A 24,507-nucleotide genomic window follows, 5' to 3' on the forward strand; every position below is an offset into this window, starting at 1 on the left:
GACTTAAGTCCTTTGATTATTTGGCGCTCTTTGCTCTGCCCATCCAATTTTATTTGTATTTCTTTTTTGCATTTGGGGAGTGGCTGCAGTATGCTATAAGTAAGTCCTGTTCCAAACTATATGCCTCTTGTTGTTGTTGTTCTTGGTCTAATGCTGCTAATGTCTCGCACTCGAAAAAAGATTTGCGCTGAGCGCTCCACCTACCTAAATACTCTTTTGCCGTTGTCCTGCCCAGGGCTCGTCCTGCGCTTTTATATTAAGTTCGCCACGGGAGACTTTAATCTGTGGCTACGAGAGCTGCTGCTGCTACTGCTGCTGCTGCTGCTGCTCCTGCTGAAGCTGAAGCTGGTGGGCACTCGACTCGATGCAAAACAATGAACGAATTCATGGCATATGTGTCCTGCGAGTCCTGTGTATGTATGTGTACGTTTGAGCCGGTGAAGCCGACGGAAAAATTATTTAATATTACCCATCTGAGGCGATGAAGCGATGAGGCGTTGTTTGGCCTAATCCTTGTGCGAGCATTAGACATGGAATTTAATTTAGTTCAGCTGAGCCAGCCATACTTTTCGAGCTGGGAGGACGGGCCAGCAGGGTTTATTCGCCAGCTGCTTTCTATGTGTGCCAAATGCCCCATGCTGTTGCAGAAATCTGTCAAACTTGCTGGCGCTTTTAATTCAAATGAAAGCCGTACAAGGACCAGAACCCAGACCCAAGAATATTCCAAATTCCAATTCCTTGCCCACTGTTTACTCGCTGGGGCTGCATTGCAGATAATCCAACTTTGATTAAGTAATTTCGAACGTCAGAGTCTGTAATAAGTTTTGGTGTTCAAATCCAAGTCTCAGCCGTTTATTCCCATGTGTGTTTTAGCGGGGGGGCGTAACCATACAACTGGGCGTGGGCGTGGGCGTGGGCGTTGTTTTGTATGCAAAATCCCTAGAGCCACCCTGTCGCGTGTCTGAGACAATAGCGGGTAATTTTTTTCTGTTCCTACCTTTTGGGCTTCCCGCTGTTGTTGTTTTTTTTTTTTTTTTTTTTTGCTTTATTTTTTGACATGCAATTTACAGCAATTATCATAATTACGAGCTAAATGTTTATTCAAGTGGAGTTTTAATAATTGATTGGCATTTTAATGACAATGTGTTAGGAGCAATTAGAGAATGACTTCAGTTCAGTCGTCATCTGTTTGAATATTTTTAAGAAGCCCGCAAGGAATCTTTAATATTTATAAGTTGTATTGTAAAACTTGTACTTTGTATGCATCAAAATAAAATAAGACACTTTAAATGATTTAAGAACTTGTTTTGCATCATTAATTTTTGCTCAGTTTTAACGAAGTATTTAAAAATGTTTTTTTTGTTAAATATAAGAATCACAAGCTTTTATTAAAACAAAAAAAAATTTAATAAAATTTGACCCACGCAAGCCATTATTAGATGCACCGTAAATAAGGAAGGAAAATTGTGATCAAAAAGATAATATCTATTCGCATTTTTTATTTCATTGTTTTCAGGATTCTTAATTATTTTAGTCTACAAGCAGAAATTAATCGCGACTATTGAAACTGATCACCTACAAATATACAAAATGGGGTCGTAGCTCTTTTCTTCTATGCGTAACATATTTCGTGACAAAGTTATAATATCTTCGGCAAGTGTATAAATTAGCGAACTGTTTAAGAAAAGCTGCTTAGCACTTACTTGCACTCTCCCATTCTCTTGACCTTCTTCTCCCACTCCCTCTCGCTTTATGTGCTATGTTATGTTAAGGTGATTTTGCGCCAAAAGTGAGAAAAGTAATGCACCAAAAATTAAACGATTAAAACAATTCTTGAACCAACCATGGGGGTGGAGACACGGGCTTAACGCGTTTAACACGTTCAACACAGTGATTATATAATATACATACATATATGTATGTATATTTAACTTGATCGATTTAATACACACGCGCCCTAAATAAAACGATCAATTGAGATGACGCGCACAGACTAAATCGCATCGTTATGTTCGCAACTACACCAAGCCGGCATTAACACTAATGCAATTTCAACTAACAGCTAAAACTTCTGCGCTCACGCCATCCACAATGTCCGCCTTGGATACACAGTCGGGTAACGGGATCAAGACTGTTGCGTGTTAGATATATGTACATACAAAGCTACTGTCTGCAGTCGGCGCATCAACGTACGTAGATATGTATGTATGTATGTACGTATGTATGTATGTATGTATGTAAGTGATGTGTCTTTGGACGAAGAAATTTGCTTCGAAAATGGGGGAACCGCGCACACACAAATCATACTGATAAATCAAGTCATTACACAAAAAATGTATAAAAATCTTGGTATTCGTTAATGCTGATCACGAATATATATTCTTTTTGGATCCTTCCATGTGTTACCACATGCCAATAATTGTACAAGCTCAATAACAGTGAATATTCGTACATGCTCGTGATTGAACGTGACACGATCGATTCGCTTATGTATATTCACGTTTTCCCCTTCACAAGTGGCAACGCAGTAAACAGCTGTTTATTGTTTTTTCGAATTAGTTTCATTACAATTGGAACCGAAATGCAAACAACGCACAAATTTGGCGGCTGTCCCTGGAAACAGGCGAACTACAATTACGGCGACGGCATTATAGGACTTCACGAAGAGATCGAACACTTCTATAGATATATACTGCCTACACCCACTGAGCATGCCGTGCGCATTGAGGTGGTGAAACGCATTGAGAGCATCATCCACGAGCTCTGGCCGCAAGCGCTGGTGGAGATCCTTGGCTCCTTTCGCACTGGCCTCTTTCTGCCCAACTCAGACATTGATCTCGTCGTGCTGGGTGAGTAGCGCCGCGAACAGATCCAAACACTTTAGACTCTCTTCATTCCACACATGGCAGGTCGTTGGGAGAAGCTGCCGCTGCGCTCCCTCGAATTGGAGCTCTTGAGGCGTGACATTGTGAAGGCTGGAACGATGCGTGTGGTGGACACGGCTGTGGTGCCGATCATAAAGTTCACGGACAGTAAAACACAGATAAAGCTGGATGTATCCTTCAATATGTCCGACGGCATTCAGTCCGCGGAAATGATCAAACAGTTTTCGCGCGATTATCCAGGTCTGGGCAAGCTGGTCCTGGTGCTGAAACAATTCATGCTGCAGCGCAAACTCAGCGAGGCATTCAGCGGCGGCATCTCATCATATTCACTGATACTCATGTGCATCAGCTTTCTGCAATTGCATCCGCGTGACAATTTCCATGCCCAGGCAAATCTGGGCGTTCTGCTCTTGGAGTTCTTTGAACTGTATGGAATACGCTTTAATTACGCACAAATTGGTATTTCCATACGACATGGCGGGTGCTATAACCGAAAGGAAAACACGTTCATCGGCTCCAAGCAATCGGCGTTGTCCATCGATGATTCGCTGCAGAATGGCAGCGACGTGGCGCGCAGCAGCTTTGCCATTGTAAGCGTCAAGCAGGCCTTTCAATGGGCCTACCGTGTCCTCAGTCAGGCAGTGTATCCACAAGGCGAGTGCCAACTACGTCACAACGCCGCCTCCTCTTCCATATTGGGTAAGTGTAGTTTCTATACCCCGGGCCCTTTGATAAAATAGTTTATACTGCAGTAGTGTAAATGAGACAGCCAAAAGGAGGACCTTAGACCTCATAAACTATATTTTTTTCTCGATTAGCATCAATAGCTTAGCCAACCTAAGCATGGCCTATTTGTCCGTAAAGATTTTAAATGTAATATAATATCTAGTATTCCACAAGCAGATCAAGTTTATTACAAATTGTCTAACGTGTTCCATTAAAAAGTAAGACATAAAGCATGTATATGACTACGATTAAGATTATATTTTATTTATACGCACACTTTGCTGCCATATCAAAGGCCTCCAAGTTTCACAACGATTGGACAAGAAACCCAAACTAGTAGAGTGCAATTTTTATAAAATGTATCTGCATCCTTATTCTAAGGGCGTATATTTCAAAAGGTTTCAATTAGGTTTTGGGTATCTGCAAGTCGAGCACCGTATGTTTATTCTAAAATTTATTTCGCATGTCCTTAATCACAGGTTGCATTATTCAGATAACTGATGAACTCGTCGACTATCGTGCCTGGTTGCACGAGAACTTTGACCACTTGGTTGTCGTGGAGTCCATCTCACCCTTGTACGGACAGATCAATGGAGCCGCGGCGTATGTAACCTTGGCATCTGGTGCAGTGGAGCAACGGATTTATCAAACACAACCGCAATCAGTTCCGGCTTTTCATCATCTTAGCAACATCTGTCCGAGGCATGAGTCGAGCTCCTCCAGTACTGAGGAGCCTACAACAGCTGTTATCGTAGTCTCTTCTGATGAAATGGATGTGTGCTCCTGACATTTCTTGGGCATTCGAAAATATTTAATTTATAAATACGTTTAAACAATAAGAATATAATTGTAACATGAAAAAGATTTCCCTAAAAACGGGGAATCAAAAAAAATGCAAAAAAAATGCTATTAACTAAGTTGTGGAATCTCCTATAAGACGAATGTTCAATTTATATGTTTATGAAGAATTTAAAAAATAAGTTAATGGAGAAATTATGCCTTATAATAGTTTATAATTAGAGCAACTTACATAACATGTTAATATGTATGTTAATGTTGAGATAAAATATTTATACGTGCGAACAATATAAGAAAATATTGATTAATTATTCCTTGTTTTTATATCATATATTTTTTATTCTTGTTTAATATTATGCCAAATCAAGTAAGAAACACATTAACATTCCTTTTCTTATTGTCTTGCTAAATTTATTCAAAACAAATGCCAGTTGCCATCTAATTAAACGTGAATGGGCGAAAATTGCGGTATTTTGTGTGAATGGCAAATCATCGCAAACAAGCCAATTCACGCTTGCATATGTGTGTGTGTAAATCGTGACGTAATTACGTGAGTGCGGTCGATTATTGAGTGAATTCGCTTAGTGGCTACGATTAAAAATAAATTAAAATATTGTGTGTGAATATTTAAAGAGTAAGTTGAAGGGAACAGCTGAAAATATGTACAAATGATAAGTATGTGTACATATGTACGTGGATAGCGCTCTGCTAGACACAACTTACGCAACAGGCAGTCGACAAAACTAACGGTTTGCAAAGGCCCAATATAAAGTGTCAAAATTCTATACATTAAAAATGTGGGAAGACCCTTGTAAAGGCCATTAAAATTCCGTAAACATATTTAAAACTCTTGTAGAGAAGTAAATATATTCTTGATCAACAGCTGAGTCGATATAATCGTATCTGTCTGTCGGATTGTTCGTCTGTCAAGTCTCCCATTGTTAAAGCTATCGGGGTGCATAGGTCCTTCTTTCTGTTGCAGGCATTACATACATATGTACATATATCAGAACCGTTTTTATCGGATCACTAAATCATTTACTATCATTACTATCATTTATTACCAAAAGAAAATGATGAGCAAAATCTTATTGGGAATGTACTTTTATTAAATAAAGATGCTATAAGACCAATCAGTCAAATATAAAAAATGTTGCATTAAGAGGTTTTTGTTATTCCAGATCTGCAAGCCTGTAGACTAAAGCCTTGATTTAAACTCCGGCTTGAGACGTACTTTAATCTCTATATATAAAACTGTTTGTCCTGACTGACTGACTGACTGATTGGTGATCAACGCACAGCCCAAACCGTAAGAGCTAGGAAGCTGAAATTTTCACTGTAGCTACCTTATGTGATGTAGGTGCACGTTAAGACGGGGTTTCGGGAAATTCCACCCGCAAGTGTGGAAAAATCGCGAAAAACGTTTGTATGTAACTTTTTTGTTTACCATCGGATTGGCCTCAAACTTATTTTCAAAGATCTTTGTTCAAATTCATTTGAGGGGTGTTTCACACTTTTAGGAAAATCCATTCCTCCTTGGTGGAAATGGAGGTCAAAGATTTGGTGGGTGACGTTTCGCGCTCAAATTCATTTCCAGTGATCTATATGAAAAATCGTTTGAGACGTGTTTCTCACTTTTCGCAGAATTCAAACTTCTTCGAGGGGAATGCGATTTAAAGATTTTTTGGGCGGCGTTTTAAGTTGTGTCCCATTTGCTTCAAACTTATTTTTAAAGCTCTTTATAAGAACTTAATAAATACGTATTTCAGCGATTTGGGAAATTCCACCCGCAACAGTGGTAAATTGGCGGAAAACGGTTGTATGAAAGTTTTTTGTTTACCATTCGATCGGCCCCAAACTTATTTTCAAAGATCTTTGTTCAAATTCATTTAAGGGGTGTTTCACACTTTTCGAAAAATCCGGTCTTTCTTGATGCAAATGGGGGTCGAAGATTTGGTGGATGACTTTTTGTGTTCAAATTTATTTCCAAAGATCTATACGAAAAATCATTTGAGACGTGTTTCACACTTTTTGCAAAATCTAAACTCCTTCGGTGGAAAATGCATTTCAAAGATTTTTTTGGTGAGTTTTAAGAATTTTCCGATTTGCATAAAAGTTGTTTGATTCCCGTCCGATCAGTTTTCAAATCATTTTCAAAGCTTTTTTGATTTTATAACATACGTGCCACGGGCAAGGCCGGGTTATACCCGCTAGTGTTATATATATTACTAGCGGGTATAACCCGGCCTTGCCCGTGGCACGTATCAATGTTCTCAAAAAAATTTGAAATGATTTTGAAACTGATCGGACGGTAAACACATAACTTTCATACAAACGTTTTCCGCCAATTTACCACTGTTGCGAGTGGAATTTCCCAAATCGCTGAAACACGTATTCATTACATTCTTATGTAGAGCTTTGAAAATAAGTTTGAAGCAAATCGGACACAATTTAAAACTTCGCACAAAAAATCTTTGAGTCGCATTCCACCCGAAAAAGTTTGAATTCTGCGAAAAGTGTGAAACACGTCTCAAATGATTTTTCTTATAAATCTTTGGAAACGACTTTGAGCGCGAAACGTCACCCACCAAATCTTTGACCTTCATTTCCACCAAGGAGGAACGGATTTTTCGAAAAGTGTAAAACACCCCTTAAATGAATTTGATGGTAAACAAAAAACTTTCATACAACCGTTTCCCGCCAATTTACCACTGTTGCGGGTGGAATTTCCCGAAACCCCGTCTTAACGTGCACCTACATCACATAAGGTAGCTACATTGAAATTTCAGCTTCCTATCTCTTACGGTTTGGGCTGTGCGTTGATCACCAATCAGTCAGTCAGTCAATCAGTCAGTCAGTCAGTCAGTCAGGACAAACAGTTTTATATATAGAGATTTATTATCTTTAAACATAAAACATAATTCTACCGAGTATAATGATATTTAGCTTTTAGTGTGTTTCTAAAATAAAACTTATACTTGGAAAAAATTACATCTGAATGTCCCATATAAATATTATAATATTATAAACGAAATATAAGTATAAATATATTATTATATATAAATATTATTATTATTATATATAAATATATTTTTTATGTTTATTCGATATATCAGTTAATATTAAGTAAATATTGCTTACATACCTGAAGAAATATGTGTAAGCAATATAGATATATCCGATAATATTAGTCTCTTGCTCAATGTAAACTATATCTTATAAACAAAGAGCTAATTTATTTTATAGCACTAACCAGCTTGCAAACAGAATATAGAAATAAATTACACTTCTGCTAATGGTAAATAGTCTTCGATCAGAATGCAAATGTTTTCCTTTTTATACCTCTGTAAAATGTAAAGTTTTTACTAAACTCGAGATTCTCAATGGGAAAGGCATCAGGTTCAGATTTAACGTAACGGGAAATTGTAAGCCAATTCCATTTGATAACTCCATTAAGAAGCTGCCAATGTTAAAGAAACTAGCTTGGATGAATGGCAAATCAAAGCAACGCCTTATATTGGGAGATGTGTGCAAGACATTAGAATTAAATAATAATAATGTGTTAATATTTAAAAGAGGCTCGGTATAATATCCACTCGTATATCTTTCTCTTATAGGAAGACGATTTTAATAACTGAAGAAATTCTATAAATCAAAAATATGGTAGATAAATCTTTTGGTAAGTTTTCTTTTAAACTATTAAATATCTGAGAAATATTATCAAAGGTTTCACCCTTCGTTTTCCCCATTCACTAATTCGCTTACCATAAAACGTATTTTTTCGAGTGATATTTAGTGTGAATTGTGATTTTAAAAGAAAGTGGAAGTGTAAAAAAAGAAATGTGCAAAAAAATAATATTTTCAGAAAAGTATAAGTTTATTTAGTTTTTAGTTTTGAATGTGGACGGACAGACAGACAAGAATAGACACCGAACAAGATATATATATATATAGTTCATGGAGTCGGAGACGTTGTCTATTATACACAGCTTATGACAAAATTATAATACCAAGGAAATAGAAAAAATTACAGGAAACCAAATGTTAAACAACATCAACAACCGCTTCTAGCTTATATCAAGTACTATTTCATGAATCTAGAAGTGAACCCGAGCAAATCGTGACGTCTAACTTTGTTGTCAGCAAAGCAAACGGAAAAAACAACAAAAAAACAACAAACAGGCTTACACAAAAAGTTCAAACGTGCTCAAATCGAGCCACAATTTATTTGGCCTAAAACAATGGGCAAATGCTAAACTAAGCGGCTAAACAAATAGCAGCAGCAGCAACGGGCATAAATCCTTTCACTAAAACGCGCACTCGACAACCCTGGAAAAAAAAAGCAAAGAAAAGAAAAGGGCAACAGCAATTGGCAAAGTGCGCTTTTTGGCACTTCAAATACTGCAGTCGATGGGCAAACGCGGAGCAGCTTATAGACAATTCAAATCAACATAGTTCCCAACCAACACCCCCTCTAAAAGCCATGTGTGTGTGTGTGTGTGAGTGTGTGCGTTTGTGTGTTTGTCATGTCATTTTAATCAAAAACGGCGCAACGGCAACATGCAACGGATTATCCGGCCGCTAAACAACACCCCTGGCCCCGAGCCGGGAGCAAAAGAGAGGCAAAACCCAACCCGAACCCAGTAAAATCGGAAAACCAAGCCGTGTGTCCCAGCGGTGTCGTCGATGGCTGCTGAATGGGCTGAACGTGAAGAGATTCCTGCTGACAATTGCCATGCAGCCATCCATATAACAATTAAATGCGCAGTGAGGCTCAGCCTACTTAGGCGCTATAAACATGCTACATGGATACACTCGAAAAAATTAAGGATACCTATCTAATGTTCTAGCACGAACTGACACTTAATTTCAAAATGGATTTAGAAATAAATATAAACATTCTCTATGGGAGAAAAATATTTCCAAGATCAAAAACTTTACTTCAGTTTTTAATTTAAGAATTAAGATTAGAAAAGGTTTTTAGGTCGGCCTAAGCAAAAAACTATCATAGTTTTTACTTTGCTTTTCTCTAAGTGTACGGAATACACATATATTTTTTCCCAAACGCTTGCGAATTTATTGAACCGCAGCAAATGTCATTGATGTCATCATCATCGTCATGATCAACTGCTTTGGCAGCCGTGTCCGTATATTTTATTAGCAACAAGTTTTTAATATTGCTGCAACAGCATGAGCTCCAGAAGAAGCAGATATGGTGAGGGATAGAGGGAGACAATGGCATCATAAAAAGTACCTATAACAATAGCGTCCTATCGTCGCCCCTACCACATGTCCTCGAATCGCGCATTACCGCCGCGTATCCTGCGCGCTGATTTTTATAAGAATTTAATATGCGCCACGTATTTTTTATGTGTTTTCGGCTTTTATTCTTTAGCACATATTTTTTTGCGTCTTTCCTATATCATTTATGTTTGAGTTACGTTGCGAGTTGAAAAGTTGGATGCACCTTTGAATTATCTATTAACATTTTTAAATTTTTTTAAAAGATTTTGTATATAATTCAATATATTTGCTTACCTTTTTTATGCGTTGGGAAAATTATTTTCTTATTAATTTAACTTGAGTGTTTAAATATAGGCTATAAATATTCCTAAAATAAATACCTACGTATGTAATTAATATATTTATTTATTTTTCCCAATTATACTCTTATGGCCCAATTATACTCTTATGGCCTTCAGCTAGAAATACATTAACACAGACTAGCCTGGATTTTTTCTGCCCGGACCTTTTGCAAATTAAAAATTTGTTGTATCTTAAACGCTGTGCATGATCTAAACTGCCAGTTGGCCGAACCTTACATTAGCCTCGGCCTTTTCTTCATTACTTCATAACGATTTATGAAATAAATACTTCCGTCTCCATAAGCATAAGCGGCACCTTGGCATCGATGGTAGTTGGTTGGGTATTGCGACAGACTTGGCTGGCTTTGGGCTCTGTGATTTTCCAAGGCAGAAATAAATCAACTGCATGTCCCGCTGCTGTTGTATCGTGTATTTATTGTTACGTTTTTGAAGTTTGGAATTTTTAATTTATGGCTCATCCTTCATTGTTAAAAGTTATATTTCTTCTTCGGCTGCTCGCCATATCCTTGAGCCGTCCGCTTATCGCTGGGATATGGCAAAAAAAAAAAAAAAAAGAAACAGAGAATTAGAAAAAGGAATACATCTTCTCTTACCTACAAGAAGTCGTAATAAAATATTTTCCACATCCCCCCTCCCTGAAACCTTGGGCGTTGCCGTCAGAGGCACAAAATTATGATGTATGTGCAATAAATAATCCCAAATAAATAAATTATCACCATGGCTGGGTATATATGCGGCGCCGAGTGGCGCAACTAATAGTTGCCGGTTAGGGAACGGGTTCAGGATCTACTTTGACTAGGCATTTTGATTTGTTGACTCTCTCCTTCCGGATTCTCCATACTTTTCACGGCGGTTTTACAGTTTTACAAGGGTGTTAATATGTGCGCCTTGTTAGTTTTCTGAGTTTTTTTTTCGTTTGCATTTTCTCTCGGCTTCGGTGCCATCCTTTGGCTGCTCATAAATCAAAGCTTGATTTGGCGACCTCCATATGTGTGTGTGTGTGTGTGTTTGAATCCCTTTGTCTATTTGCCTAGCACACGGCATCCTTTTGTTTTAATGTGCCAAATATACTCGTCTCCCGGCAGCGGCGCCTACCTCATCTTCTTCCGCCGAGTCTTCTCCTTTATTTCTTCTCATATTTTGTTTTTACAGCCATTTTTGCATGGGGTTAACCCGTTTAACCCTTGGCAACTGCTTTTGGTTAACCACGGACAACGTTTCTGACATTTTTCCCTGCCTGACTATATGAGTGCCGACATATTGCCACGACACTGAGGTCAACCTTTTTCATGTTCATTGGCTTACAGCTCTGAATGGGAATTTTCGTTCCCATTATGTGCGACAGCCATTATATATGTAAATATTTTTTTTATTTTTATTCATGTGACACCTAACTAAATTTTAATGCCTATTTGGTCTAGATGATTTATTGCTAAAATTATCAATAGGTAAACAAATTATTTAAATAATAAATAAAAATATATAACAATTATTTAAAAAAAATAAATTTTTCTATTATTAACTATTTGCAGTTATTGTTAAACAATGTTTTTTATTTAATAATTTTCAAAGAGTTAATATGTGCTGGTAAAAACTGCATACGAAAGGTGGCGAAAGGTTAAGATTTGTATCAGAGCTAATCGCAGAAAGGGACTTTCGTGGGAACCATTAAATAGTTTATGATGTGGTAATACCTTCTCAAAAGCTAAGAACATTGCAATATCAATTATGTGATAAGAATTTTGGGCGTGACCCGCAAAGTATTTTGAAAAAACCAGGAATCGAAAGAGTTATTAGCGGAATCCAAATCGAATTAACTGAGTATTAAAAAGTATTTGTTTTAATGTTTTCAATGCAGATGTTGCATCAAATTTTTAGTTTTGTCTAGACAAACAGAAAAATATAATTATAAATTAAAACATATATATAAGTTTTTAAAATTAAATATTTAAGGTACGTACAATATTTAATAGTTGGCACATCTAATAGAAATGCATGCGAACAAATTGGAATTTCTCTGGCATATGACCTCAGGCCGTTGCTTGTAATGTGTTTTTTTTTTTTTTGTTCTCCCCATTTTGCACAATTTTTATCCAGTGCGACCAACATTTTGCCGTAAGTGTCTTTGTCGCAATGTCGTAAATAAAGTCGGGTCAGGCTCGTCGCTGAACATTGGAATTTATGCGCGTTGATTTATTTGCTGTTAGCGATTTATTGCTGCCGCAGGATGAGCGCAGGACGAGCCACGCCAAAGGACAGAGCGATCGAGAGAGAGAGGGGTTAGTGGAGAAAGAGGGCTATAGAGCGGAGGGAGCCGGAGGGAATATGTGATGTGTGTGTGTCTGCCTGGACAGAACAGCAGAACAGGACACACGTACGTATTGGGCATGTCCTGGTTTTGTGCGAATCCGCACGCCACGCTCGTTATTAAGTTTTTAATTTATGGCCATGTGAAATGCAGAGCTAACCGGTATTCGCTATTCGGTATTTCATATTATTATTTTATTTATTTTCTCTTGTGTTTTTTGACAAAAATTATATTTTAATTGAGCGTCTGTTCTGGCGCAGCAGCAACACCTCTAATCCGTGCCCCCGCCGCCTGTCAAATAAACGCCCCGCGCTGTCAGCCTGACAAGCTGACAAGCGTTACAAAAATATTGAAATTATTATGATTTTCCCTGACACCCAAGAAAAAATATATTAAATTTTTGTCGCAAACTGTGGACGCCTTCCACTGTGTGCCGGGTGTCAGGGGCGGAGGAAATGTGAACGCCGCTGCGTTGGCGGCTTCCGTCGGCGTCCACCGGCGACCGCAGACACCCGCAAAAATTCTAATTTCTCCACTCAGTCGCAAAACAACGCAAAGCGAGAATAAAATAAAATACCAGAAATATTTCTAAGCATGCGTTGTCGCCGCCGACCACTGGCTGGAATGCTCCCTGGTTAGCCCAGGGCTTCAAAAATGAAATTATATTTTATGTGCTTGGGTTTGTTTGGTTTGCTTTATTTATTTTTATTTTTTTGGGCTACATACCTTTTTTTTACCCTGATCGCCCTGTGGCCCTGGGCCAACTCTGGAATCACATTAAGCAAACATTTAAATTTAATTTCGCATGTAATGAGGCATTTGTTTGTTTATTTTTTGCAGTTTACACCCCGAATCGTTGAGATTCTGGTGTGGAATTCGGATTTGGGCTTCAGTTTTGGGACGAGTCCACAGTCCTTGATTTCGCTTCACTTAGTTGGTGGGGAAGAAAATTGTGTTCCGAGTATGAGACAATTATAAAGAAGACAGTTTTAGAATGAGACTGACTAAATATACATTTTTTAAATTAGAGCTAAGAATATTGTTATAGTTTAATTAAGAGGTCAAGCTAATTGAAAAACCTACGATTCTCCCTTGACAAATTATTATTTATCTAATAATATCAAGAAAGAACGTCGAATTTTTTATTTTCTTTTTAAATAACAACAATAACGACCTGACTAATTACTATCAATACCCAGAATTAAATATTCTGTTGAAATTGAGTTGTTCGCTTTTTGAGCCTGCTCCAACTCAGAATTCGTTCACTCCATAAAAAGCGGCTGTCAACAACCTGACAATGGCCATACATACCCGAATACCACAGATAACTGAAAAGTCATCAGCTAAATATGAAACCATATTTATCATACTTATGACAAACAACTCAAAAGTTTCTCTGTTTGCAGAGGCGGCACGACAATCGGTCCATTAGTGAAGAAAAATTCAAGAACTTAAAAAAACTTGCATATAAGAGGGCTGCTCAATGGGTAAAAATTAAATACCAGGTTGTTTGACATGTAACTCCTTCGAAATCATTCTTTTCATCATGAGCAAACGTTGTTATCGATTATTCATCCAAAGCTTTAACTTGTTGCGAATTGCAGCGAGTCAAGCGACGAAACACACTTAACCCTGCTCAAAACTCAAATTCAATGTAAATTTTAAATATATACATATATATAAAGTTTTGAATAATATTAATTATCATAAAAGTATACTCATCTAACTTAAAATAATTGAATATTTATAAACTGTATAAGCAACCCTCGTAGGCAGAAACTATTAGCAATTATTTGCTTACGGCTAAAATCTAAGCCGATGTGAGTGGCGCGTGTATAATCGCAGACACCTAGAGTCTATAAGAAATTCTGCAAATCCATTAGTCTATGGCTCATTAAATCAGAAATAGCCTGTTCCATTTTGCTAATGGACACCCCCACACACACCCCTCACACTCGCACACACACACACACACACACGTGCATGCACGCCATCTTGAAAGTTGACTAATTTTTGGGGCGAGTAGCGAGCAGCGGCAACAAATCGCAGTTAGCCATTGTTTTTGTTGCCGGCTGCTGTGGCAGCCACTTAAGCCAACCAGGAAGGCAGCCAGAGATAGAGATAGAGAGACAGGGATATTAGCGGAGACAGAGACAGGGACAGAGACAGAGCCAGCGGCAAAAGTGCGCTGAATTTTAAAAATTGAAAATAGCACACAATTTACCTAATTGGCGGGGGAGATGACAACTGGCTGTGAGAAGGGGCAGGCGGCAAAAAGGGAAAAGAGGCAGGCAACACGAGTGGCATATTACGAGCATAATCATAAAAATGTTGACGATGATGATGTGCATGCCGCGCATAATTATTACCCCGTGTATGTGTGTGTGTGTGCGAGGTGTGTATCTGCTAATGTGCCACCCAATCCACACCTGTCAATCTCACATAGGTGTAAAAAATAACAGAAGGCAACAAACAGGCGTCGCATGCGCATAAAAGCACAACAAAAAAGCAAAAACAACAACAACAAAATAGAACAGAAAAGAAATGCAACAGCCCCAGCGGAGGCATAAAATATTTTTAATATCAAACAAAAACAACAAAGCTTATCAAAATGTGTGCAAAATTAGCTGATTGTAGCACTGAAATTAATGGCTGGGGACTGCAAATGATGAGGTGTGTGCTCAAAAGCCTGGAAAGCAATTCCTTTTTTAGCTAATTTGAATGTGCATGTTAAAGCATCGCAAATCCTTTTTATACCATTCTAGAGGGTATTATATTTTTGTCATAAAATGTATAACGCATAGACTGAGACATAGACTGAGACATCTCTCGACTTAATAAAGTATATATATCCTATATCAGTCTCAACAACCGAGTTGATATATCCGTTTGTCTGTTCCTTTGCGATATAATCTCTCAGTTTTAAAGCTATCGTCTTTAAACTTTGCATAGGTTCGTCTTTCTGTTGCAAGCAGAACATATGTCGGGACCGACCGGATCGGACAACTATATCATATCAACATAGCTGCAATAGGGACGACCGGTAAAAAAAAGTAGGATCCTGTATGACAAAATATTCTTTTTTCACGACATTTCCATCAAACTCAGCTTTTGTGAGCTACACTATTCTCACATGTCTGCAAAACTGTAAGGTAAATGTCAAAAATGGTAATAAATCTTCGACGAGCCGAAGATATCCTTACTATCTCGTTTTGACTTATATTCAATTTTGTAGAGTAGATTTTAGACATGCATATAGTTTTTCAGCATTCTTTCAATTTTAAATGTAACATCATAAACGTAAATATTTTATAGTTCTCCCTACCTTTTGTATGTTTCTCACAATTTAAGTATTTATTTAATTATAATTTTTAATATTTGCTGAGTTATAAAGAGCAAACAGAGTGAAATTGTTTTAAGACTACATCAATTCTGAATTATGTCTCTTAGCTGTGGCTTTAGCAATTTACGTTAAAAAATTGAAAAACGTATTTAAAATTGCACTTTATTTTTGCCCTGAACAAACGCACATTTTTGCGGCTTCATTTTTTTTTGGTATTTCAGCCATTTTTGTTTTAATTGTTGTTGCTGTCGCTGTTTTGACCGCTAATTACATTTTAATGTAAATTAATGAATGTGCGCACTTAACTTGGCCACATTGGCTTCAGCTGTTGGCCTGTCAACTTAGCTGGCCGACGAGACGAGGCGGGGCAGGCCGAGGCGTCTGCGTCCCCAATTCTCCAGCCGAGTCAACTGACTCACAGTTCCGTGGATTGACAGAGACGCACTTGGCTCATTAGCCAAAGCTGGCTGGCTTTGAGAGGCCCAGACTGGCCACTGAGACTCTGGGCCCTAAGTTTTGATAAATGATTGAAATAAATGATGCTGGCTTCATGCTATTGCCAAATTGACAGAAACCTCAAATCGTGATTGCTGCGTTTTTGCCAAATGATAATTTTCAATACGTTTTTCGACTTGTTTTCAAGTAGTCATTGGGCAATGAACTAAATACAAAGGGTGTAATGGGAGTTGGCGCTTATTTTTTAAATTAAATGCGAATTTAAACATTTTTGTTCAGTTATTAGTCCTGAATAGTCTATATCGTAGCTAGGAAGTTCAATTTCACCAGAAAGCGTGAAAAATAGATGGAAAGCGGTTATATAAAACATTTTGTTTTTTATCCAATCGACTTCTGATACATTTCTTTGAGAGCTGGTCAAAGAGAAAAAGGAACGCCAAGGTTAAAGGGGGTAAAAGTTCAATTTGATCAGCCTCGAAACGTTTCTTTTTAACGTAAGATGAAAAGATTTTGAAGCGATTTTGGAACATCCAAAATATCGTTATCTGGGTAAATACTTTTCGGGATTTTCACCAATGTGCTTCTAGCTCATGTAGAAATATCCCTGTAAGATATCATTTGCCCTTGATATCATTGACTATAAATCCATATATACAAATAAAAATGTGGGGAAAAATAAAAAAACACTTGGGTGGAGAAAAGCTGGGTAATATTTAAATATATAATGTATAAAAAAAAGTTGCATGCAAACATTTACTGCTAAAAAATGCTGTTTTCTAATTTGTTCTCATTAGGAGGCTTTGTGGCCAGCAACAGCTGCAGTCTAAATATTTTTACCTGACCCGTTGCGCATTTTATGGCCATACAATGCGTTTCGTAATAAAAAGAAAATTAAATAAAAATGGCATACGAAATTCGCGCTTGTTAGTTACTTCCGCTAAGAAAATGGCGCGGGTGACCAAAGATGCAGCTATATAGAGCAGCCATTTCTTATTATTTAGATTATTATTTTTTTTTTCTTGCTGCTTGTTAACAAATTTTATGCATTTCTTAACTTGTACAGAGGCGAGTTAACGAGTACGCGGTAAGGCTGTGTAGAAATGCAGCTTGCTTATTATTATTTACGCTTGTTCGCACTATTTTCTTTCGGGGGGGGGGGCGTGGCTGTTGCTGATGGGGTTTGCCGAGGGGGGGCGGCATTGTGGTTATCATAGTTTAACAAGTTTTCAAAGAGCATGAAATTTCTTTGGCCTGGCTAAAATGCAAAATGCTGAAAATGCGTGCATAAAACTTTTTATCGTTAGCTCAGCGAAAATGCTGGAAAATATTGCATTAAAAGCAGCCGCTGCTATGGCACCCCCTCTCCCCCCCTCCCCCCCTCCACACCCCCTTTTTTGAACCTGCCCGCCTGCAGGTGTATTGTCCGAGCTGGCGCCATTTTGTTTGGCCAGCGCGCATTTTGTTAATTTCCAGCGCCCAAAAGCCAAAAGAAAGTTGCCTTCGCCTTCAAGAAACTGCGCCCGTGTCCTTTTCTTCTGCTATTCTTTTCGTCGTCTTCTTCTTAGTTTGCCTTTGCTGCCAACTTGCAGCAGCGCCATTTTGTTGTTGTTGTTGTTGTTGTGCCTCAGTGCCAAGCAAAATGAATTCATAATTAGATGACACCATCCGTGCGTAAATAATAATTTTTGCCGTATATTCTTTCTGGCTTTTTTTTCTTACCCCCACTCTCTCTCTTAGCCATTCTTCTAGTTAGTTGAAACGCGCGAATGAGTTTTCTTGAGTTGCTGGCAACAACCCACACCCGCCGCACCCCTCTCCGCCTCGCTGCTCTGGCATTGTGAGTCAAAATTTTGTGGCGGCTCAAGTTTTTTGCCAGCCTGGCAATTTCACCAGTTCCAATGACTGCTCTGTGCGTAAGGTTGAGCAACTTTTTATCCAATGTTTTTCTCTTACTTTTCGTATACCCTACACAAGATCGGGCCGTGAAAACAAACAAGTCTCCTGCTCTATCTATGGTGTCGCACAATACTAAACAAATATGCTCAAGACAAAGCATATCTTTTAAATTGCGTAATGTTTTATATTATTTATTTGTTTATATCATTGAGCATACAAAAGTCAGTAAATGGTCATAAAATATATTAGTTGTTTCTTTTCTTTTATCATATGCTTAACTATTTATTAGTATTCATTTTATAAATAACTGATTAAATATTTAAATAATTTACGAATTATGCACAAAATTAATTAATGATAATACTTTTTAAGAAGGTGATTAAACCATTTTTTTTCTATTCTATTTAAGAATATCGTCCACAAGAAAGTTTCTTAAACTTTATGACCATAATTTTTGCATAAGGAATATTAAATATCCAAAATAATTCATCATTTATTTCGTGCGGTACATTATTTAATATTAATTTAAAAATTTAACACGTTAAATGGATGCATACTTTTGCTGGCTTTGACCAGGTATCAATTCTTACAGAGAACTATTCAACAAAATAAAATTGTTTGGATTAAGCATGATTATTAAAGCATCCAGCTACAGACTACGATTTAATATGCACAAAATGGTCGGAGACTGTGTCTTTATCATTTTAATTTGACAAGTAGAGCATTTCGATTTCGTTATATTGAGTATTACCTGTACTTGTTTTCCATTGGCGCGTTTAACTCTCTTTTTGTTTCCCCATTTCGGTTCCCATTTCTTTTTTTTCCCTTTTTTTCCGCAAACTTCTATCAACGTGCCCACATCTTCAACTTGTAGTTTGCCTGCGTCCTCTTCCAGTCCTCATTCTTATGCGCTGCTCTTCTCTGCTCTGTTTGGCTCTGTTCTGTTCTGTTCTGTTTTGTTTGTTTCTTTATCGCGCATTTACCAAGTGCCAAAGTTTTCTCGTTATAAGTTTTGTAGCCTTTGTGTGTCTCTCGCGCGCGCTCATCTCGCAGTTCGCAGTTCTCGGTTCTCGGCTAGGAAACTCGCAGTTCTCAGCTTTGAAAACTTTCGATATTTCTTCAAAGTTTACGGGCTCTGCGATTTCGGGGCTTCGAAAAAAAAAGATAATATTATATTATTTTATTGTTGTTTGGCTGGTGCATAACTTTATGGCAAACACTCCCGTTTTTTGGGCTCGTATTATCCAAGCCAAAGTTTCGCGCGGCGCAAATAAGTTGAAGCCCTGCCGCAGCACGGCGGAAGTCGAACTCCTGTGTGCGTATGTGTGTGTGTGTGTGTGTGTGTGTGTGTGAGTGTCTGTGTGAGTGTGCATTTTGCCCGCACGACCATAACTTTGGCTCCATTTGCTGCGCCATTTTGCTGCAGTTGTGGCAGCTCGCAGATAAGCCAAAGTATTTTCAGAATCACATGCAACTGCGCAAAGTGCACTTTAAATTCTTGCAAATGAGTAGCTTAGCCTCAATGCAACTCAACGTATTTTACATCCTTTGCCGCTTCTGACTGTCCTCTAAAACTCCTCCGGTGCCCGCAGTTGGATAGCATTTTTTGAGAGTTAGATTTTAAGCGGCATTCGAGGTAGCAGGCGATATGTACCAAAAATTGTTTAACTTAATATTCATCTTAGTGTTTAATATGAATTTTAAATTAATTTTTTTTTTAATGAATTATAATAAATTTTTAAAAAAGGTAGGTTTCTCATTTTTTACAATGTCTTTTGTTTAAAACATTTGTTTTATATCTAAATTTTTTTTATTATTGTTTAAGTATTAAAGAAATGTGCCAAAGTGCGTCTAATACTAAAAGGAAACTAAGGGGAGTTTTTAAAATATTGTAAATAAAAAATGTGGCATATCCCATCGAAGTAAATTTATTAATCACGTTATATACAGTTAAATATTGAACTATATAGATTTTATATATTCAAATTGAACCTTTTCAATACATTCAAGACACAAAAATGTGCAGCCTAGCACTAAAATATTTACTTCCCAAAAAACTGTTTGTTTTAAATGTAAAAAGGTACAGAAATTAATCCTTAAATCCTCCTTCAATCACAGAAATTACAAATTTATAATTTTGAAAGATTTCAGAGAGTTTTAAAAAATAAAACACAAAATTTATTTTAATTTTAAAAGTTAATGTTTGGCATATTAGCTAGAAAGTCTATAACTTTATCCATTGGATTTAATAGGCCATAGCTTATGCAACGCTGATTTTATTTTTAGCTTTCCCTGAAGTCCTTAGCTGAATATTTGGTGTATAGAATTTTTTAAAAATAAATTGAATATTTCCTAACCAGAGCTCTTTTAAATCGGTTGCGATTTACAACAATTGTAACAAGTTAAAAAACTATGGTGAACCCGCCAAAATGGACTGCAAAAATATGCTACATATTTTTTAAATTTGTTTACAATCCTTTATAAAGGGCTCCTGTGTTATTAAGCCTTAATATTTTCGCAAAATTCTATATTCTATAATAAATGCGAATATAAATGGCCACAAAAGCTGTCTGATTATGGTCCGCACTATTTGGCCTTAATGTTGGTTCCTGCATTACCGAAAACGGAAGCACTACGAGATCCGCGCCATATGCCCAGAGTGCGGCCCATATGGTTAACATTTAAATAAATTGCATTTATTTAACGGCACGCCTTGAAATGCAGCCAAGCAATTAATATGCAATAAAAGATAAATAAACAATAATAATGATGCGTAATTATTTTTGCCCAGCTCTAGCGAGTGGGCGTGTGCCAAAGATTTATGTGCGACACACACACGGACACGTACACCCAGAAAGCAGGAACTAATTTTCAAGGTCATTTGAATGCGCAAATAGAGACTCTCAGGCTCGAGAGTCTGAACTGACACTGGCAGCGCCATCCTTTTGTTGTTAATGTTTATGATAATCACAACAATAGGCCAGATTCCATTGTTATTGTTGTTGCTATTGCTATTGTTATTGTTGTTGTTGTTGTTGTTGCTCGAGCGTAACCCATAAATACTAGACGCAGTCAAAACAATTGCACAGACGACGCGACGTTTATAGACAATAACAAGGCAAATCGACGCAATCGATAGGCACTTTGATATGGGCCGCCATTCAGAATGGCCTACGAAAAACCTCTAACCAGCCGCCCCGATCCGGTCCATTCCCCGCCCCGTTCGCCAGCTCGGCAACTATTGTCCGTGTCGGCGTTGTCTGTTGTCCTTTTCGCAGGCGTGCAGCAAATGGCATAACTTCCGTTTTTGCTTTGTCGCTGAAATTACGGAAATTATCAATAAATATGCGAGACCAGGCCCCCAACAATAACCCCGCTCCGACCCCCTCTCTCCACCCCCAAACAATGCGAGCCAAAAATTCGTACGCAACTGGCAAATTTTTCGTGCTCGCCTGATTTTTATGCTGCATGGCGTCCAGTTTTGTGTTCTGTGCTGCATGAACCGGAAGCATCATTATCATAAATTATCATTTTGTAGGAATTGCATCCGTTGTGACCCAACAACAGCAATAACAGCAGCAGCATCAACGGCGGCAACAACATTGACAATTTCAATTGCCGCCTCACTCCCACAAATTTCTGCATTTGCCGCCCCATTCATATCCTGCACGCTCTCATTGACATTTATTTAACGCCCAAATATTTTTCTAGTTTAATTTATGACTGACCAATGTGACCAACGGCCATATTTAAGTGCCTCTTCTTTATTTATTTTACTCAACACAATTCGAAATAACTCTAAGGCAAGAGCCTTACTGTTTTTCTGAAAACTAAAGCCTATTCTCGATATAATTTTTATAACAAATATTTATCATTAATTACATTTATTAAATTTGTGGAATGTGGCTAAGATATACTGTATCTATCTTTTTTTTTCCAAAAAATGTTATTTGATCAGTTTTTGTAAATGTCGACGACGATGGAATAGTAAATGCAGAAAAACAATCTTCTAAAGAAGGCTAGAAATAGATATGTGAAACTAGTAAAGCTCGCAAATGCTGATTTTCATTTCTGCTTATTTTTCGACCAATTCTTCCTATAGTGCTATATAATATTGTAGTGCGAAATTGATCGAATTTGGCTTATATGAAGGTATCATAGTACAACTATTAAATGCGGGTTTAGTACAGAAATCTTGATAAACAAAGAACTTTTACAAGCACCTACTTGTCGACCGATCGTTCCTATGGAAGCTAATTGATATAATGGAACTGCCTACAACAGAGAGACGGACCTATACCAAGTTTCAACACGATAGCTTTAAAACTGAACGAATAGTTCGCACAGGGGTCGGAGACGTCTCCTTCTATGCGTTACATATTTCATAACAAAATTATAATACAGGGGTATAAAAACAATAACTATTCTTCAATAGCAATTAAAACTGAGAGATTAGTTTAAATGGAAATAGACCAACAGACATTGCTATAAAGACTCGGCTGCTGATTCTGATCAAGATTACGCACGTAGATTATGGGGTAGGAGATGCCTTCCTCTATGCGTTACACATTTAGTGACAAAAGTATGATACCCTCTAAAAGGGTATAAAAATACAAGGAAGTACAGAAGAAAATATTGAAAGATTTGAGATGCTAACTTCAAAATAACCGAAAAATTGCAACAGATTTTCGTATGTAATTGTAGAATTTAAAAAACGTAATTGTAGAACTTAAAAAAAAAATAACTAAAAACGTTTGACTTAGTTTTAGCTGTGCGTTGATCATTGATCAATCAGTCAGTCAGTCAGTCAGTCGGTCAATCACCATAAACATTTTAACAAATAAAGCACATAATACATAATTCGTATATAATATAGACTATAGTCAAATTTAAATTATTTACAAAAATAAAAAGAAAACTTTAATTTGAGCTTAGAGTACAACGCATGCGAAAAGTCTAAAAAATTTGAAAGAATTCGCTTTGAGATCAAAACGAATGTCACGTACGAAGCCCAGCTGCAGCGTAAATGATTCAGCTCGAACGGATGCAGAACCCGCTGAGAATGCGACGTGATTGAGGCTGCGGCCTGGAAAGGGAGGAGCAGCTCGAACGGTACGATGAGCGCAACAACAGGCGGATGAATCATTTGTGCCATATGCGAATACAAGCAAATAAATATATCTATATATATTTATATATAAATATATAAATTGTATGTATGTAAAGGCAATCTGTGGGCGCCTTCGATGCGTTATTGAGCCACAACCTTGCATGCCAGCACGTCAGGCAGAAGGTGAGACGACGGCGGCCTTTCGACCGGATTTGGATCTGCTGGCAAAGCTGTTGTCGACGCGTTGGTAGCATATGAAGCAGGCCATCAATACAAGCACATAGTTCACATAGAGCACAAAAGCCACAAGCAACGCATCGTCTCGAATTAGTACCTCGTGGTTATGAAATGAGATCAGCACCAGGGATACCATCATAGTCAGCGCACTTATCAACAACACCAACATCGCCAGATCCGTCCAGAGCTGCCAATAAAAAACGGTGCTCACGGCCATAATCACGGTCACCTGAATGAAGCCCAGAATGGCCAGGCCAGCCAGCCCATAGGGATTGAGAAAATGGTATCCATTAACGATGAAAAAGCATAGCGCCAAGACAAAGCCGCAAATCAATAGAGCCACAGCGACTAATATCATCGTCTGCTGGAAGTCTGTGTACATCAGCAATGTGCCCAGGCCGAGGGTCACCAGCTCATAGCAGCAGCCAATGGCCAGCCAGTTCCAGGGCCAATTGTACTTCAGCGCACTGCTCTTCTGTATTGCGCTCAGCAGGATAAGCGATCCAATGAAGCAGATTAGCGTATGGAGCAGATGATCTTTCGTCGCGAACAATGCCAACAGCATCCATTGCGGTATGGCAAACATTAACAAATATAAGTCAACATGCAGCGTAGTCTTCACAAAGCTTCTCGCGCTAACGCAGAATAGACAACGGTCGTCAGACATGTTAAACAAGTTGATATTCATATAATTTTCCGACTTTAATTGCAGCTTAAATTAATCTTCTTTATAAAATTCGATTTTTTGCACTTATCTCGAAATTTTTCATTTTGAGTAACAAATCAAAACTAAACTGTTAAAAAGCAACCTAAACAATAGCTTATAAAAGCACAATCCCTAAATACAGTCACATAAAAAAGAGAGAATTTTCAAATTCTTCAACCTGTTTCTGAACATATGTAGTTTTTTGTTATATGCGTTCTAAATTTGAACTAACGAAAGCTAAGTTAGTCTACTTATGTTGTATGGGTGGCGAGGTTGGAGCTATTGGATCGTTAGATCCTGAAATTGGCACTCTCGGATTGTCTCCTAAAAGAACTTCCACCTGACAAAAAAAAACCAAAATAATATCAAACACAGCAGAAATATTTATTTCGACTACATTTTAGCAATCCGTCCAACGCGATTTCCAAGATATTTT

At 37.7% G+C, this 24,507-nt stretch overlaps 2 protein-coding genes and 1 long non-coding RNA gene across 5 annotated transcripts in view; 1 reads left to right on the forward strand and 2 right to left on the reverse strand.

The window, feature by feature from the left end:
• The window catches only part of LOC135434285 (uncharacterized), a 120,679-nt gene extending 118,770 nt beyond the window's left edge, over positions 1-1,909 (reverse strand). For all 3 annotated transcript variants that reach the window (XR_010437209.1, XR_010437210.1, XR_010437208.1), the window contains exon 1: positions 1,704-1,909. This is a non-coding gene — a long non-coding RNA (uncharacterized LOC135434285). The remainder of the gene's footprint in view (positions 1-1,703) is intronic.
• A 611-nt stretch (positions 1,910-2,520) lies between these two features.
• LOC135434321 (non-canonical poly(A) RNA polymerase protein Trf4-1-like) lies at positions 2,521-4,511 on the forward strand. The gene is made up of 3 exons (XM_064690865.1): positions 2,521-2,849; positions 2,910-3,584; positions 4,091-4,511. The coding sequence occupies exons 1-3, from the start codon at positions 2,582-2,584 to the stop codon at positions 4,396-4,398; spliced, it is 1,251 nt and encodes a 416-aa protein (XP_064546935.1). The 5' UTR covers positions 2,521-2,581; the 3' UTR covers positions 4,399-4,511.
• An 18,395-nt stretch (positions 4,512-22,906) lies between these two features.
• LOC135434318 (uncharacterized) lies at positions 22,907-24,145 on the reverse strand. Its single transcript, XM_064690861.1, has one exon. The coding sequence runs from the start codon at positions 24,051-24,053 to the stop codon at positions 23,301-23,303; it is 753 nt and encodes a 250-aa protein (XP_064546931.1). The 5' UTR covers positions 24,054-24,145; the 3' UTR covers positions 22,907-23,300.
• Positions 24,146-24,507: the final 362 nt, after the last annotated feature.

The sequence above is a fragment of the Drosophila montana genome, unplaced genomic scaffold, assembly GCF_035044405.1.
Source record: "Drosophila montana isolate Dmon_TW-CO22-7 unplaced genomic scaffold, ASM3504440v1 contig_3286_1, whole genome shotgun sequence".
Taxonomy (NCBI): Eukaryota; Metazoa; Arthropoda; class Insecta; order Diptera; family Drosophilidae; genus Drosophila; species Drosophila montana.

Coding starts and splice junctions, on each gene's coding strand:
- LOC135434321 (XM_064690865.1), top strand. CDS start 2,582: ATGCAAACAACGCACAAATTTGGCGGCTGTCCCTGGAAACAGGCGAAC. Junction 2,850..2,909: donor CATTGATCTCGTCGTGCTGG/GTGAGTAGCGCC, acceptor CACACATGGCAG/GTCGTTGGGAGAAGCTGCCG. Junction 3,585..4,090: donor CGCCTCCTCTTCCATATTGG/GTAAGTGTAGTT, acceptor CCTTAATCACAG/GTTGCATTATTCAGATAACT.
- LOC135434318 (XM_064690861.1), bottom strand. CDS start 24,053: ATGAATATCAACTTGTTTAACATGTCTGACGACCGTTGTCTATTCTGC.